At 40.6% G+C, this 14,815-nt stretch overlaps 1 protein-coding gene across 5 annotated transcripts in view; it reads left to right on the top strand.

Moving 5' to 3' along the window:
• AFAP1 (actin filament associated protein 1) overlaps positions 1-14,815 on the top strand; it is a 117,715-nt gene that overhangs the window by 83,654 nt on the left and 19,246 nt on the right. For all 5 annotated transcript variants that reach the window (XM_072037802.1, XM_038178797.2, XM_072037801.1 and 2 more), the window contains 4 exons: positions 4,838-4,930; positions 5,904-5,988; positions 9,862-10,011; positions 13,244-13,455. In XM_072037802.1, coding sequence (XP_071893903.1) covers positions 4,838-4,930; positions 5,904-5,988; positions 9,862-10,011; positions 13,244-13,455 — 540 coding nt within the window. The remainder of the gene's footprint in view (positions 1-4,837; positions 4,931-5,903; positions 5,989-9,861; positions 10,012-13,243; positions 13,456-14,815) is intronic.

Genomic DNA, 14,815 nt, shown 5'->3' with positions numbered 1-14,815 from the left:
AGATGGAACATCATAGAAAAAATTGTTAAGGACTCTGAGTCTTGTGATTGAAATTATGCAAGTTGGCAGCACTGGTGGAATGTTTTATCCTTAAAATTTTGAGTTAAAGCTATAAGCATGTGAAAACCGCATTTATAATGGCAGCTGTCTGCAAACGTAATTATAGAGTGCATCCAGTCAACCATTATATATTAAAGGCATTTCATCCTGGTGAGCTCTGTAAGTATGAGTTTTATGCTGTGCATCAAATACAATTATACAGCATATAGAAGATGATGAGCAAGCCTTTGCCAGTGAACCCCTTGAGCTGAAATGAAGTGTGGGATCCTTAAATGTGCATTTTCTTCATATCTTGATGTGAACTTCCATTTGAGAGTGTGTCATTTTTTTTTAATCAAAATTTAATTACAACCCAATTACACACTTTATCGTCTCCTTAAATATGTGAGGTATGATAAGAACCGTATTTACTTGAGTGCATGACTTTGCACATACTATTCAGTTAGTGCTGCCAAATCATTTCCCTCTGTTCTGTCTGTAACTCCCATTACTATCTGCCTTTGCCAAAATTAACTAACTGTGTGGTGTGAGCAGATGCTGAAAACATGAGCCATTGAATCAGGGTCATGCAGGAGACAGAAATGAATGTTCTCAGAAACTGTATGGTCACATTTCTCGAGGAAAACAGCAATTTCACACCAAGCTGAAGACCAGCAATTGAAAGGAAAGCAATACACATAAACAATTTCTAATGTATTTTGGGAGGAACTTAGGGCTAAGTTTAACTCCAAGATGGAAATATTCTGGAACAGACACATCTAAATTTTCTGTTACAAAGCATGCCAAGTGCCATGAATTTGATAGTACTGTGCTTACGTTTCTGAGAAAAGATACGGAGAAATTCAAACAGCCAAGAAAGAACACTGAAACATTTTAAGATACTTGCTTAGAAATAAAAATGTAGGTTCATTTCCCTCCTCTGCTTAGATTTTTTATGTGACATTGAGTGAGTGATTTAATCTTTCTTTCATTCCCAAGTTCTTCATCTGTAAAACAGGGTTGGTTTTCTTCCTATCTTTATGGGATATAGTGCCTTTAATTCATCATGTACACAAGTTGTATCATTCTCAGTGGGACCGAAGGTGCTGCTCACCCCAATGGGTGAATGCAGTCGTGGCATAAACTTATTCCTGGGAATGGTCTGGCAGACGCAGAGAAGCTTATCCACCACTTCCTCCACGAGCTTGCATGTTTCTTTCGGGTTCCTCACTGGCCACTGCAGGTACACACTGACAAATCTGCGTGCATCCAAAATGTCAGTGGAGTCTTCCTCAATGTCATCATCCCCCTTGCTTCCAGAGATGCCCTTCTTGTTTCTGCTGCCCAGTTCACGACACAATTTCATGAGCATGTGGCAAAGTACAAAGAACAAGACAAGCTCTCCAGTCAGGGCCCAGAACTGTCAGTGCTGCAGCATAGATAGGAGCAGGGCTCCCACATGCGCCCAGCTGTGCTCCTGGTCCCTCTGCTCCATTTCTAGCAGCAGCTGCATCATGCACGCTTGCAGCTCCTCTGCATGCTGCTGCATGCGCTCATTTGTAGCTGCATCTAGTTCATTGCTGACATTCTGTGGGCTATGTATTATGACTTGAGAGTCATCACGCAGCCCTTGCAGGGCAAGCAGGCGAGCAGGCCCACTCAGCATGGGTTTATGAAAGGCAGGTCCTGCTTGACGAACCTGATCTCCTTCTATGACAAAGTGACGCACTGGGTGGATGAGGGAAAGGCTGCGGATGTGGTCTACCTTGACTTCAGCAAGGCTTTTGACACCATCTCCCACAGCATTCTCCTCAAGAAACTGGCTGCCCTAGGCTTGAACTGGCGCACGCTTCGTTGGGTTAGAAACTGGCTGGATAGCCAGGCCCAAAGAGTCGTGGTAAATGGAGTCAAGTCCAGTTGGAGGCCGGTTACTAGTGGCGTTCCCCAGGGCTTGGTACTGGGGCCGGTCCTCTTTAATATCTTCATCGATGATCTGGACAAGGGCACTGAGTGCACCCTCAGTAAGTTTGCAGATGACACCAAGCTAGGTGCGTGTGTCGATCTGCTCAAGGATAGGAAGGCTCTGCAGGAGGATCTGGATAGGCTGCACCGATGGGCTGAGGTCAACTGCATGAAGTTCAACAAGGCCAAGTGCCGGGTCCTGCACCTGGGGCACAACAACCCCAAGCAGAGCTACAGGCTGGGAGATGAGTGGTTGAAGAGCTGGGCACCACTGCACAAAAAGGATGTGAAACTGTTGGAGAGTGTCCAGAGAAGGGCTACAAAGATGGTGAAGGGCCTAGAGGGGTAGACATATGAGGAGTGGCTGAGGTCACTTGGCCTATTCAGCCTGGAAACGAGGAGGCTGAGGGGAGACCTCATCACGGTCTACAGCTTCCTCATGAGAAAGAGTGGAGGGACAGGCGCCAATCTATTCTCTTTAGTGACAGGCAATAGGACCCGCAAGAATGGTGTCAAGCTGCAACAGGGGAGGTCCAGGCTGGACATCAGGAAGAGATTCTTCACCGAGAGGGTGGTAGCGCACTGGAACAGGCTCCCCAGGGACATAGTCATGACACCAAGCCTGTTGGAGTTTTAAGAAGCATTTGGACTGTGCTCTCAGTCATAGGGTCTGAATTTTTGTGTGGTTCTGTTTGGAGCCAGAAGAGTTGGACTCAATGATCCTTATGGGTCCCTTCCAACTCAGGACATTTTATGGTTCTACGGTTCTATAGTTGTAGAGATTGATCAGGTCTCCCCTCGGCCTCCTTTTCCCTAGACTACAGGCCCAGTTCCCTGAGTCACCCCTCATATGTCTTGTTTTCTAGTCCTTTCAGCAGCTTTGTTGCTCTTCTCTGAACACATTTCACAACTCAATGTCCTTCTTGTAGCATGGGGCTCAAAACTAAACACAGTACTCAAGGTGTAGTCTCACTAGTGGCAAGTACTGAGGGACAATCACTTCCTTAGGCCTGCTGACCAGTTGATTTCTGATGCAGGCCAGAATGGCATTGGTTTTCTTGGCCACCCGGGCACACTGCTGGCTCATGTTCATTTGGCTGCCAACCAGCACAGCATCCTCAAGTCTTTTTCTGCCAGGCAACTTTCCAGGCACTCTTCCCTAAGCCTATACCACTGCATGGCATTATTATGACTGAAATGTACCACTCAAGACTTATTGAATGCCATACAGCTGGAAACAGCCCATTGATTCAGCCTATCCAGATTCCTCTGCCGAGCCTTCCAACCCTCAAGCAGATCAACACTTCCACCCAACTTGGTGTTGTCTGCAGACTTACTGACGGTGCACTCAATCCTCTCATCAAGTTTGTTGTTAAAAATGTTAAACAAAACTGCCCCCAGTACAGAGCCCTGGGGAGCACCACTTGTGACTGGCTGCCAATTGGATTTGACTCCATTCACTGTGACCCTTTGGGCCTGGCCACCCAGACAGGTTTTAAACCAGCTGACAGAATGTCCGGCCAAGCCATGAGCAGCCAGTTTCTCCAGAGGAGGGCTGTGGGAAACAACTTCAAATGTTTTGCTAAAGTCTAAGTAAACAACATCCACAGCCTATCCCTCATGCATTCAGCAGGTCATCTTATCATAGAAGGGATCAGGTTAGGCAATCAGGACCTGCTTAGTAATGATAAGATGTGGTAAATACTGATTTGATATGCTGAACACTGAAGAGCTCTCCCCACAAAGGGTGTGTTCTAATTTCTCTGTCTGCTGCTTTCTAATTTATCTGTCCAAATATCTACTTAATTTTTTTTTATTTAATGTATGTCTGAAAAGCTTTAAAAATGATAGTAGTGTTTATTGCTGCTTTCCCTAGCCCACTTTTTCTGACTGCTCATGTAGACCTTAAGCTTGTGTGTTATCACAGTCACAAGGTAAGTTGACAAAAAAAAGAGTAATGAGTACCATGTGTGACATAAAAAGTGTAATCATTCTCCACATTAATCGACATGAAGTTTCAAGATCTGTCCTCATCAGACCGATAATGGTCAGGTGGGAACCTTACTAGAGGGGGAAAACAAAAAAAAAAGTAGTGACGTCCATAGGGAAACAACAAATGTCTTTGCTCATTGTGTATTTTTACATTTATTTAGTTTCAGGTTTTGAACTTCAGTTTCTATCGAAATCTCATTGATTTCTAGGTTCTGGAATTTTATTTAACATTTTAAAAACAGACTTAATGCCCATTTCTGAAAACACATTTACAATTACATTGACCTATACCTTTATGTCTGTATGAAAGTATAAAGTGAAAATATCACAAAATGCCACTCCAAGGTATTCATTGGCACTTCCTTAGATCTTCAATAGCAAAAAACAAAATAAAACTAAACTAAAAAAAGACAACAACAAAAACAGCTGTGTAATATGCTATGCAAAACTGTTATCCTTGTCATCATAGTGCAAGTAATTTGGTGGTGTCAGCTGAGTTCATATTGCAAAACTAGCACATAGAAATCACTAGCACTGTTGGTTTCTTTACTCAGGAGAGCATCGGAGCTTAACTTGTCTAGAAACTGAAACCTTCCACCTCTAGACATTATGTCTCCTTGAGGTCACATATGAAATGACTTAGGGAGGCAGTGTGGAGAGCTTCATACAGTGGCGGCCTGCCTAACACATTTCTGTGGACAGGGAGATTTTCACATTGATGCTTTGCTAACCTGCCAGCCTACTAAAAGGCTGTGTGATTCTCCTTCCTATTTCCCCTTAACATTCATGCATAATTTCTCTGATTTGTATTTGATAGCTAATTATTTCTTTTTTGTCTCCTAAGGTTATAAAAGATGTGTGCAGCAACTGTACAGGCACTGTAGACTCCGATGGGCCATTGTCTAGTTCTCCAGTACACAAGACAGAACTCGAAAAGGTAAAGTTACCAAACCAATAATGCTCACTTCCACAAAAGCTGAAATTAGATTTAGTTTCTGGATTTAATGCACTAACGTCTTCTTGTTATACCATATTCTAGGGAGGTTTTAAATAAATCCTTGGTGATTTGTGTTGCTGTTTTAAAATACCACCCCCTGCATTCTCTTAATTTATTTGGATATGTGTGTATACATCCTACAGAGTTAAAAATTCTGCTCTGTATATTCATTTGGTCATGAACAACCAACAGACTGTCTTGTATCCAACAGCAGCTTCTCTTGAGCTGCTAAATGGTGCAGACCAAGTAGCTGTGCTGTGTGAGCTGCATTGCAGAGACACTCCATATAGTGCAAAGTGCAAGCAAGGCTGTAGCACTCAGGGAAGAATAGCTGAAGATGATAGAGAAGTTTTGAGGGGAAGTCTTTTCTCTTTGAGAATTTAGTTCTTAAAGATCTCCCTGGGCATGCTGTCAGTTTCAGTAGACCCTTTCAAGCATTTGTGCCTTAACACAAAAACTTGTAAGAAGCTACCACAAGCAGTTGTCTCTGCTTCCTTTACTAAGCAAGATATTTGAGCAAGAATTCGAAAGGAGAACAACTCTGCAGTGAATAGTCAGTACTTTATCAGCACTGATTAAGCCCCTGCTGCGTTGAGGCATCCACATGAGCAAACGCCTCTGTAGACCCTACTTAAAAGTCCTACTGACAAAGGCTTTATCACCAGTTTCCTGGGAAGGAAAATCTTTTTACTGTACTTTCAAATATGGAGTTAATTTGTAGTTTCTGTGCTATTCTAAAGTCTATATGGTAGTATTAAAACAACAACAACAAAAAACCTTTTTACTAACTTAAGTTTGTCTTCAGGTGGATCGGTGCTTAGAAAGTGTTTTACTTCATAGTAAGCATACTTTGACTCATGACACTTAATTTGATGAAGGTGACATTATATGGCAGCTTTCTTTGTCCTTGCAGAAGTTGTCATCTGAGAGGCCAAGTTCAGATGGGGAGGGTGCTGTGGAAAATGGCATTGCTACAGTGTGCAATGGAAAAGAACAAGGTAAGTCTCAAACGTTGGATGCTTTTTGTAAAGTGTCTGCAAATACAGAGAGTAGTAAAATAGGTATAGATTTTTTTTTTTTTAAATAGGTAGTAATGCTTTTGAATTGTTATTGTGTGGGTAAAATCAATATAATTAGTACAAGTAAATAGAATACAGAAATTTCAGCTTGGACTTTTTGTGTATTCAAAAGTACATTTTCTTCAGGATAAGAGCAACCACTATAAGCATCTAACAGTTGCTTGTGGTAATTGTGTACAGCAGCAACATGAATAGTGAATGTAGATTTTCAGCAAAAAAAAGCCCTATAATTGAATGCTACAAAGAGTGCATATTATGTATATATATGTATACAGAGACATATATGTCAGTCTATACACATGTATTTATACACACATGTAAAAATGAGTATTATGTATGATTATATATATTAACATATTAAAATGTACCTAATAATGTAATATCAATGGGTTTATATAATCATATACTTTTACACATGCTACTTTGGAGCTGTGCATATTTTATATTCCTTATAATCTGACAGAGGCACATCCCAAACCCAGAGGGAATTTTGTCTGAGTTATATGTAAAAAACTCAACCCCTATACTTCCATCCCCACATCTCACCATCCTCCCCAAAACAAAGAAACCTCTGTGACTTCCTTAGCTTGATGTGTAGCAATGGTATCATTTAGATACACAAAACTGACATTTTTCTACAGCTGTGAAGATGAGGGTAATGTGAGCCGCAGAGAACATAATGTGTCAATACTGGCTTTGGTGCCAGCCCTGTCTTGCCTTTTGACTCTCTCACTGTCTTCTTCCTGTGTTATTTTCCAGCGTTTCCTGACCATAAAGATTTCTTACATACCCAACAGTATGGCACACTGCCAGCTATGGTGGTTTGCAGAAGTTGCAGCACATGGTCAGATTCCACAGCATGAAGTCTTCCACTTAGCTTTCAAAAAGCTCAGTACTGTTCTAACCTCTGGAGCCTGCTGAGTACCTCAGTGGTACACAAGCTGAATGGGTGTTCTCCAAGATGTCCAAAAGTGGCTGGTACCTCAGGTGCCCTGCAGGAAGCATGCTGATGGAGCATGCTCTGCTAGAAAGCCAGCACACCTCAGATTTCTCAAGAAGGGTAGTTAAAAATACCAGTTGCTTTGAAAATTATGACCTTCAACTGTGTAGTAATAATATTAACAGACATTAATGACTACAAAGAGATTAAAATATTTTCGACATTATTTTATGTGGTTCTGGGTGAAGTTGCAATATTTTTAATTGGTTTTAAACAATGGGAAGGAAATGCTTAAGGGAGCTTGCTTTGCTGTACATTACCCATAGACCAGCCTTTCTGCCACTCAACCAGCTTCTTGTTTTGCTGTGGGAAGGAAAAGAGAATCACAGAATCTCTAGGTTGGAAGAGACCTCAAGATCATCGAGTCCAACCTCTAACCTAACACTAACAGTACCCACTAAACCATATCCCTAAGCTCTACATCTAAACGTCTTTTGAAGACTTCCAGGGATGGTGACTACACCACCTCCCTGGGCAGCCCGTTCCAGTGCCTAACAACCCTTTCAGTAAAGAAATTCTTCCTAACATCTAACCTAAAACTCCCCTGGCGTAACTTTAGCCCATTCCCCCTCGTCCTGCCACCAGGCACATGGGAGAACAGGCCAACCCCCACCTCGCTACAGCCTCCTTTAATGTACTTATACAGAGCAATAAGGTCACCCCTGAGCCTCCTCTTCTCCAGGCTGAACAAGCCCAGCTCCTTCAGCCGCTCCTTGTAGGACTTGCTCTCCAGGCCCCTCACCAGCTTCGTCGCCCTTCTTTGGACCCGCTCAAGCACCTTGATGTCCTTCTTGTAGCGAGGGGCCCAAAACTGAACACAGTACTCGAGGTGCGGCCTCACCAGAGCCGAGTACAGGGGGACGATCACCTCCCTAGCCCTGCTGGTCACAGTGTTTCTGATACAAGCCAGGATGCCGTTGGCCTTCTTGGCCACCTGAGCACACTGCTGGCTCATATTCAGCTGACTGTCAACCAATACTCCCAGGTCCTTCTCTGCCTGGCAGCTCTCCAACCATTCCTCTCCCAGCCTGTAGCTCTGCTTGGGGTTATTGCGCCCCAGGTGCAGGACCCGGCACTTGGCCTTGTTGAACTTCATACAGTTGACCTCAGCCCATCGGTGCAGCCTATCCAGATCCTCCTGCAGAGCCTTCCTACCCTCGAGCAGATCGACACACGCACCTAGCTTGGTGTCATCTGCAAACTTACTGAGGGTGCACTCAATGCCGTCATCCAGATCATTGATGAAGATGTTAAAGAGGACTGACCCCAGCACCGAAAGGACCGGCCCCAGCACCGAGAGGACCGGCCCCAGCACCGAAAGAAGAAAAGGTTTTTGTGACAAAAATCACTTGCAGTCATGCAATCAGTATATCTCTGAGAGTCTGAAACATGAAGTCATGAAGGCCTTGTTTCTGCTGCCTCTCAGTTCTACAGCAGAATAAAATAGCTCCCTCAACCATGGGAGTTTGTTTCATGTTTGGAAAGCTCTGGATAAGTTGTAAACAGCCTTTCCTCAGGAAGCGAGTATTGGACCTTTGCTTGCACACACTGCATTGATGTTTGCTGGAGCAAAAGCTATCCACTCCCCAAAAACACCTTTTCCCCCTCAGCACCACATGTAGCAGGTGGCAGATTTATTTGTACAGTCTTGACTATAGATAAAATTTCTAAATCATTTTCCATGTTTGCTAACAATTACACTAAACATGATAAATTATGCCATTGTGAGTCCCAAACTGCTACTCTGTTTTCCGTGCATTCTTCTTCCCAGTTCATCAGTTCATAATTATTTTTCATGTGAACATTTTGTCCTATTTCTCTTCAGTTTACACAAGTCCATAACCACTAAATGTTCTGTTTTGGGGAAGTAGCAAAGGGAGTTGGTAGGTCAGGGATAAACTTAGAGCAGCTCAATCAGTAACTATTTTAAATGTATTTTTCGCCAAAATCATAAATCAGTGCAAGTTCATGAGTAAATTTGCTACCCTGACAGTTATCAGAGTAACTTTTGCTCTGTTGATGGAATTCAAATCCACTGAACATCATTTCTGAAATGAAGATGATTTTTTTTCTTGGGGGGTGGAGTCTGTTTTGCAATTTTTTATTTTTTTTTAATCCTTTTAGGCTTTAGAAACTTTTTCCCATATTTTTCAACTAGTTAGTTAGGGTTTTAGTCAGATAGGTACTTCTTAAAATGATATCCGTCGTCTTTGCCATGTTACTTTCAGTAGCTCACCATGGTTCAATGCATACAGCTGTAATGTTACTAGTAACATATTAATGGAAACATAGACTGGCAGTTGACAAAATCCTTCCTTTCAGCAAGCTTTTTCATGTAAGCTTGTAAGATAGCAAAAAGTGCGAACTTTAATCATTGAATGCTTATACTGATCCCACTCATTTAATTGTTAATTGCAAATTTATAAGTCTTGTCTTTCTAAAAGGCCCATTCTGTTTATATTCCTTGATGGCAGGGCCACTTTTGCTAGGCAAGCATATTCTGTCTTTGTTAAGTATTTAACTGTTGAAATATTTTGAGGTAAATGTTTAGAATGGTGACTGATCATCTGGCTGGATTTTTATTCTTGTGTATATAAGGTAAGTAGTTCATTCATATTGATAAGTTAGATGATGACTGCTTTGGAAAGAGACTTTAAGCTTGATTAAATTAAAATGAATTAGAAGCTTGATTTTTTTTTTCTGGATACCTGAACTATTATTTTTACTTAGGTTCCCTCTGTTGATTGGATTATTTAAACCCACTAAAATACACACTTTTGCTTTCTTCACAGTAAAGAGGAAAAAAAGCTCAAAATCAGAAGCCAAGGGCACTGTGACAAAAGTAACAGGGAAAAAGATAACAAAGATCATAGGTTTAGGAAAGAAAAAGCCATCAACAGATGAACAGACCTCATCAGCTGAAGAAGATGTACCAACATGTGGTAGGTGATTTTTCTTTTTAAGTCTGAAATGTAGCATGTGACTAAAATTTTATAAAATTCTAAGCTAGAAATTCCTACAAGTTTACTTTTACTGATGTAATTCTTACCCCCACATCAGAAGGATGCACCTGATGAAAGAGGAAGAGAGTAATCAAGAACGTATCACTTGAAAAGAGACTAAAAATGCTTTACTTTTTTAATAAAACGGTAGCACAGGCTCTGAAGAAAACAAGAGCTGTTTTCAAACAAACTGGTATAAAATGAATATAGGGTAGATTATAAAATAAATTTACACTAGGATTTAGAATAAGATTCTTGGGAAGGTACCAGGTCGTTCTATGATGAGGTTATATGCAATGGCAGTCATGACAGCAGTCAACTGGCCTCAGCTAAAGTGATTTGATTGTAGTTGTGGTTTCCAAAGTGGTACATATGGGGCAAAACTTGAATGAAGTAACAAATTTATAGTAAGCTATTTTAACTGATGATGTTGATTATTCCTACTAACAGCTGTACTGCTTGGCAACACAAATAAAGTATATGAAAAAAACATGTAGAAAATGCCTGTGTTATGTATCTGAGCCGTTAATGCTTGCTTACCAATTAGGACTTTGTGTAATGCATTTAGCTGATGTCATCACAGCTCTGCTATTTTCAAACAATGCAATATATTTACATTCTCCTGTTCTCCTTTTGGTGTTCCAATGTTAAGTAACACCTATTTATTTGAATAAATTTGCACCCTTCTTCCAACCTTCCCCAAAAAAGTTCCATAGCAAGACAGATATAAATCAGTTGCATTGGATTTTTAATTTGTATTTGCCTGTTCCCCTTTAATTGATTAGGAAAACTCTGGGAAACACAGAAATCTGTGATTAGGCAGCACAAAGTGTGATGGATGCTTACCAAGTGTGAAAGAAACAGATCAGTAGACCACCAGCAAGAACTTCATAGATGGCAGGTGGCTCCCAAGCCACACTTTGGGAATCATTCCCATAAGCAATCTGTGATTAAATAAGTGTGTGCATATATGTCCATACATCATCTAAGTACAGATGTGATTTATCAAGCAAAAGAACAGCTGGTAAAAGCTGTGTCCAGCCAGATGCATTGTCCGAAGCATCTGGCTTCCATAAAGCCTCTAACTTCCTAGGTCTCACAGTCTGTTGATTATTTCATATTATGTGATATGTTAACCACAGCTGTGCAACATAATTTCTAGTACTTCTATCATTATTTCAGAAATGGACATAAATATGGCCATTACTATTGTCTGCATTTGGCTCTACTCTACACCACTTGCAAATTTTATAGAAAAATATATTCTAAGTGTCTAGGCTTTGGTCATTGCAGGAAGTCTTTGCAAAAGGAGTTTCTCACCACCAGAAATTTGGCTGAGTGCAATACCCTCTGGGAGGTTGCTCCATAGTTGAAGGCTTTTACACTTTAGAAGGCTCTGCCTACCATGAACAAAGGGAAAAGCGCAGTGGGGCTGCAGAGGACACCCAGTTAGAGTGGAAATGGAAACCTGCCTGCACTCAGAGTCATGGCAAAGTTCTTCCCTACAGCATCACTGGTCTTCGGCCACCTGGACTGAGATGAAGTGATAATGCCCCAACTAGAAACATGCTCAAGGCATTTTGGTTATGTCAAGCTCTGAAGCTTTAAGTAGGGGTATTGTGGAGGACAAGTATGCAGTCCTGATTATTTAAGTGAAGTATGATAGTTTGGAAGAGGTTTTTTTTTTAGAGCTGCATTGGGAGCAGAGGTGGGGGAAAAGTACTGTCTGAAAAAAGGACTCTTTCCAAAACAAGCCAGCTGGCTCGCACATGAAGGGTTTTCCATTTCTAGGGATTCTATTATAATGCACAGCTATACAGGTTTTTGTTACAGGAGGAGGAAGGAGAGTTGGAGTGTGATCATCACAAGGAGCCAAAATAACAGGATTGTGCACATCCTCTTTTTTTATGGCACCTTCCAAGATGTGCGCAATTCTGATCTGCTATATCCTGTTGGATCAAGCTTTGACATTGGAATCACTATGTTGGAAGGGAAATCCAGAAAAAACAATGATAAGTCATAGTTTTAATGAAAACCAAAGAGATAGCTATCCAACATGATTAAGTGCTTAAATGAAAATCAGACCTGAGGTAGAAGATTTTATATATATATAAATTCTGGCCTGTGCAGGGTATTATTTGTCTCTTTCTTCATAGCATGTTTGGAAACATGCTGTATGCATTTAACTGTAATGTGGAAGCAAAATATATTTGTTGGAGGGTTTTGTTTGTTTGTTTGTTTGTTTGTTTTTTTCTCCATTTACAAGTGAAGCAAGACAGCAAAATTGGATGTTCATTGTCCTGATTTTTACAGCTGAGTCTGGAATGATTGTCGCTGTGGGACAGAGAAGGAAAGACACTCCTCATTTTCTGACTCCATATGCCTAGATACTGTCTGCATCTGTTATAGAACATGATATGAAAAGCAGAGTTTATTTAAAATGCAATTTAGTCATGTAATGTTGATTTGTTCTAAGGGTATTGTAGTATCCTCGGTGAAAAAAAAAAAAAAAAAAGAGAGAGAGAGGAAAAAAAAGGCTTGTGTAAACTGTAGTTACATTTTATATGTATTTATTTCTCAATTTTTAAGCCAATATTAATTTTATTTCTGTTGGCATCAGTAGTGACCCTTAAAATTCTTCTTTAGAAGTATTGCATTCTTCTTTCTAAATGAAATCAGAACAGGTAACATCATTGTGTAGAGTTAACTGTGCTAATTGTTCCTCCTGGCAAAATAGACTGAACTGTTGTTGAGTGGAAGGAGCTTAGTAGGTCTTTTTCCCAGAAAATTTGGGCAGTCACAGTTATCAAAACCATTATAACCATGAAAGTGGTTCTTTTATGAAAAAGTTGTGTGACATCACATCAGCTGTGTATGTACTTGTTACTACTCTACCTCTTTCCTTCTTACTAAAGTCTTGGGGTTTGGTGAGCTCCTGCTCACCCAGCCACTGCAGTGACTGGTACAGAAAGCCACTTGCAGGTGAGCAGGATCACATCTTTATATGCTTTTTGTGGGGCAGGATCATTTACTTGTCTTCATAAAATCCATCTGGACTTTCTATTGTAAGAGCAATAAGTTGTTTAAATTCTAGCATTACATTGAAAAGTAAGTTGTATTTTTTTCCAAAAAAAGTCAGGAGTAAAACATCCTATGTTTCATTTCGTTGCAGGATATCTCAATGTGCTCTCAAATAACCGTTGGCGTGAGCGCTGGTGCCGAGTGAAAGATAATAAACTCATTTTCCACAAGGACAGAACAGATCTGAAGACACATATTGTTTCTATCCCTCTCCGTGGCTGTGAAGTCATCCCAGGACTGGATTCAAAGCATCCCCTGACCTTCCGGCTGCTTCGGAATGGGCAGGAGGTTGCTGTGCTTGAGGTGCCGTGGCTGCTAATGGCTATGACTTTTAGGGACTACCACAAGCTAAATTAGAGAAGCACTTCCATACTAACTGGCCATTTGAAAAATCTTTGAAATAATATTATTTCTGAGATGGATAATACATACTGGAGGGAAAAAAAAAAAAAAAAGAAAAAAGAATTATAGGCAAAGGAGGAACGGAGATTTAGGGCCAAGTTGCATAATGCAGTTCAGAAATGTCTGTAAGATTTTTTTCCCTGCATTGGTGTTCTATTGACTTGGTACTAAAATCTCTGTGATCCTTCTCTAGGCACACTTTTGTATCAGAATTATAATCACTTTGGATAAATAACTTCTCAATAATTAAATAATGGACCACTGTTGATGGGAACTCTCAAGATCTTAACCCTCATTTGTCTGCTACTTACATGAACTATTGTTCAGCCTGAATTTCAGTTAATGTAGTTCTACAGTAGGAAAAGACATTATGCCAGCAACTTTGTGAGTCTCGTTATACACTGCATGTGTACTCAGTGACATACTCTTAGCACCACAGACATCATACCTTCACCTGTGTTACCTGCACAGTAACTGTGTGCCTGGATGAATGGGAGCTGCACAGTGGTAGTCCTTGCAGCCTGGACAACTGCTGATCTGACCTGGGGAAGGATCCAGGCTGATGGGATCCCAGTTCTAAAACAGTAGGCAACTGCTGATGACTGGCAAACTGGTAGAGGAAACCCATCTGATCTACAAAATTGCCTTCAGTGGCTACGTCTAGTCTTATTTAGAGCATTTAACACCTCTGCCACAAATTCAAGTGCAAGATGTGATTGAAAAGCCAAAATGAAGTTAAACAATTATGTCAGACCTTGTTTTCAGATCTTGTCAAAACTGGACTTTGAAAAGTGATTTTTGCAGGGGGCTGTATTCATTGTATTTTGAAAGCTGAAATGCAAAGCCACTTAAAGTGAAGCAGAGTGAACATTTAGCAGGAGGCAACCTTTTGTTTTCAGTGGCAGAACAGGTACTTTGACCACTTTGGTTTTCCCACTGCAGGTCATACTATTCTCATGTCCTTGCAAAAAGTCCTATTGCATGTGAGCAGTTCAGAGAATTTGAAAAACTAGAAAGGGGCTAAAGAGCTATGAAAGGCCATGAAATGTTAAAATACATAAATAAATAAAAATTTAGAAACCGCACTCTTTCTTTTTTCCCACCTTTTTTTCAATTGTTTATTTTGCTGCTGTTTAACTTTGCAATTAGTGACTTGAAGTAAAATATGATTTAAAAAAAATATATTTTAACAGTATTTGTTTTTATTTGTGTCACTAGGAAAATAAATGCCATCAGCTAGACAAATGCAAGTGGAATTTTT

This window comes from Anas platyrhynchos, chromosome 4, assembly GCF_047663525.1.
Source record: "Anas platyrhynchos isolate ZD024472 breed Pekin duck chromosome 4, IASCAAS_PekinDuck_T2T, whole genome shotgun sequence".
NCBI classification, from domain to species: Eukaryota; Metazoa; Chordata; class Aves; order Anseriformes; family Anatidae; genus Anas; species Anas platyrhynchos.
Note: the sequence above shows the minus strand (reverse complement) of the source record. Positions and strands in the feature narration are given on the sequence as shown.